At 47.7% G+C, this 2,500-nt stretch overlaps 1 protein-coding gene across 1 annotated transcript in view; it reads left to right on the top strand.

Annotated features, from left to right (window-relative positions):
* LOC143290556 (peroxisome proliferator-activated receptor delta-like) overlaps nucleotides 1–2,500 on the top strand; it is a 99,156-nt gene that overhangs the window by 91,272 nt on the left and 5,384 nt on the right. The window contains exons 7-8 of the mRNA XM_076600116.1: nucleotides 1,571–1,812; nucleotides 2,462–2,500. The exon at nucleotides 2,462–2,500 is cut by the window's right edge and continues 150 nt beyond it. Coding sequence (XP_076456231.1) covers nucleotides 1,571–1,812; nucleotides 2,462–2,500 — 281 coding nt within the window. The remainder of the gene's footprint in view (nucleotides 1–1,570; nucleotides 1,813–2,461) is intronic.

Here is a 2,500-nt window from a genome sequence, read left to right as displayed (position 1 = left end):
AACAACAATCTTGGTGGGCATATTTACAATTATGCTCAGTATGTTATTGTTTGAAAAAGAGAAACTCAAAACTGATTCAGTGAAGCAACGGTAAAAATCCTGGAGAATTTCAGGACTAACCTGAATATTTCTGAGCTTCTGTAAACTGCAGATGAGAGACTTTGGGACATAAAAGGTGTCGGGTGTAAACGATGGTGGGATGGAAGCTAAAAACCATCAGTATGTGCTCTTACTGACAGCTTTATCTATATGCATACAAATACCAGAAACCTAGTAACTGTTGTATTGGAATAGCAGACCCCCAGCCCTCCTAACTATCAAACGTCATATCATGTATGCATGACAGTCTGTCGTGTCCGACTAGAATCATCAGAACAGCTCATGAGGCAACTGCTGTCTCGACTGCCTGGGCTAGAATTAGTGTAGCGGATAGTGTCTCTCGTCCAAAAGAAAGACCATCCACGTCGAGGATGGTCCCCAAAGACCAACTAGCCCCCAAGGCTGCAACACTAAGAGCGGATGCAATCTTACCTCCTAGTTTGAGAGTCATAGTCCTTCGCAAACGACTGTGCAAAAGATGAATTACCATTGCAGAGGAGAAACCACTGATCATAGAGCTCTCACACTTTACATGTTGGTGCCAACTGCAAGCTTATGTCAGTCTCTGATGTAAAAGCCGAGCGTTGGACCCAGCTATAATAATAATCCTAATGTACACTCCGCATACTGACCATCAGTTTTGGGCCTCTCTGAGGAGGAAGTTGGCAGAATGGTTAAGACGCTCATCTGCCAATACAGAGTCCGTGTGGGTCTGGGTTCGAATCCCGCTCTCGCCCTTTCCCCCAAGTTCGACTGCGAAATCCAACTGAACGTCTAGTTATACGGATAAGACGATAAACCGAGTCCCGTGTGCAGCATGCACTTGGCGCACTGAAAAAGAACCCATGGCAACGAGTGTTGTCCTCTGGCAAAATTCTGTCGAAGAAATCCACTTTGATAGGTACACAAATATATATTTGCATACACTCAAGGCCTGACTAAGAGCGTTGGGTTATGGCTGCTGGTCAGACATCTGCCTACCAGATGTGGTGTAGCGTATATGGATTTGTCCGAACACAGTGACGCCTCCTTGAGAAACTGAATCTTCTTTTTCTTCTTCTTCTTCGTTCGTGGGCTGCAACTCCCACGTTCACTCGTATGTACACGGGTGGGCTTTTACGTGTATGACCGTATTTACCCCGCCATCTAAGCAGCCATACTCCGTTTTCGGGGGTGTACATGCTAGTTATTTTCTTGTTTCTATAACCCACCGAACGCGGACATAGATTACAGGATCTTTAACGTGCATATTTGTTTGATCTTCTGCTTGTGTATACACACGAAGGGGGTTCAGGCACTAGCAGGTCTGCACATATGTTGACATGGGAGATCGGAAACATTTCCACCCATTACCCCCCAGGAGCCGTTACCGAGATTCGAACCCGGGACCCTCAGATTGAAAGTCGAACGCTTAAACCAGAACCAGAGACTGAAACCTGGGGTCACTCTCTCTGTGTCTCTCTCCTAACAGCTGTCCGGTTCGGGCGGATGCCCAAGACTGAGCGGGAGAAGCTGATGGCGGACAAGGAGGAGCTGTCCAGCACCAACACTAAGAGGATCGTGGAGCTCCGGTCCCTCACCGACCTCATCAAGGCGGCCTTCCGCGACGTCTTTCACGCCACCATCTTCTTCACCCACCCCGACACTCTCCCCTCCTCCTCCTCCTCCTCCTCCTCCCTCCCTCCCTCCAGCTTCGCCGGGATGGGGATGGGGGTGGTGGCTAGCTGCAGTACCCCCTCGTCTGGTAGTGGTGGGGGTGGGGGTGGGATGTTTCCTCCTCCTCCTCACGCTCTGTCATCGTCATCTTCGTCGTCGGCGTCACCCTTCGATAGTTCGGTGAGTTTTGATGTACATCATATATATATATATATATATATATATATATATATATATATATATATATATATATATATATAGAAACAGAGAGAGAGAGAGAGAGAGATTCGTTTGTATGTGTGTGTGTGTGTGTACGTGTGTGTGTGTGTGTACGTGTGTGTGTGTGTGTGCGTGTGTTTCTGTGTGCGTTTTAAATGAAGTGATTGATGAAAGAGCAATTCACTGTGTGTGTGTGTGCATGTGTCTGTGAGCGTGTGTCCGATATGCAAAAAACAAACCAACAACAAAAAACAATGATAAAACTTAAAAGAAATATACCAATAAAAAAACAAACAAAAAAGCAAACACACACACACACACACACACACACAACACACACACACACACACACACACCACACAACACACACACACACACACACACACACACACACACACACACACAAGCCCCCCAAACTGTCATTCCACAGTTGAGCGGTGAGGTGGCGATGGCGGTGCCCGGCGGTGGCGGTGGCGGTGGGGGTGAGGTGCTGCAGAGCCTGAGCGCCGAGGAGTTCCAGGAGAGG

Source organism: Babylonia areolata, chromosome 1 (genome assembly GCF_041734735.1).
Source record: "Babylonia areolata isolate BAREFJ2019XMU chromosome 1, ASM4173473v1, whole genome shotgun sequence".
NCBI classification, from domain to species: Eukaryota; Metazoa; Mollusca; class Gastropoda; order Neogastropoda; family Buccinidae; genus Babylonia; species Babylonia areolata.
Note: the sequence above shows the minus strand (reverse complement) of the source record. Positions and strands in the feature narration are given on the sequence as shown.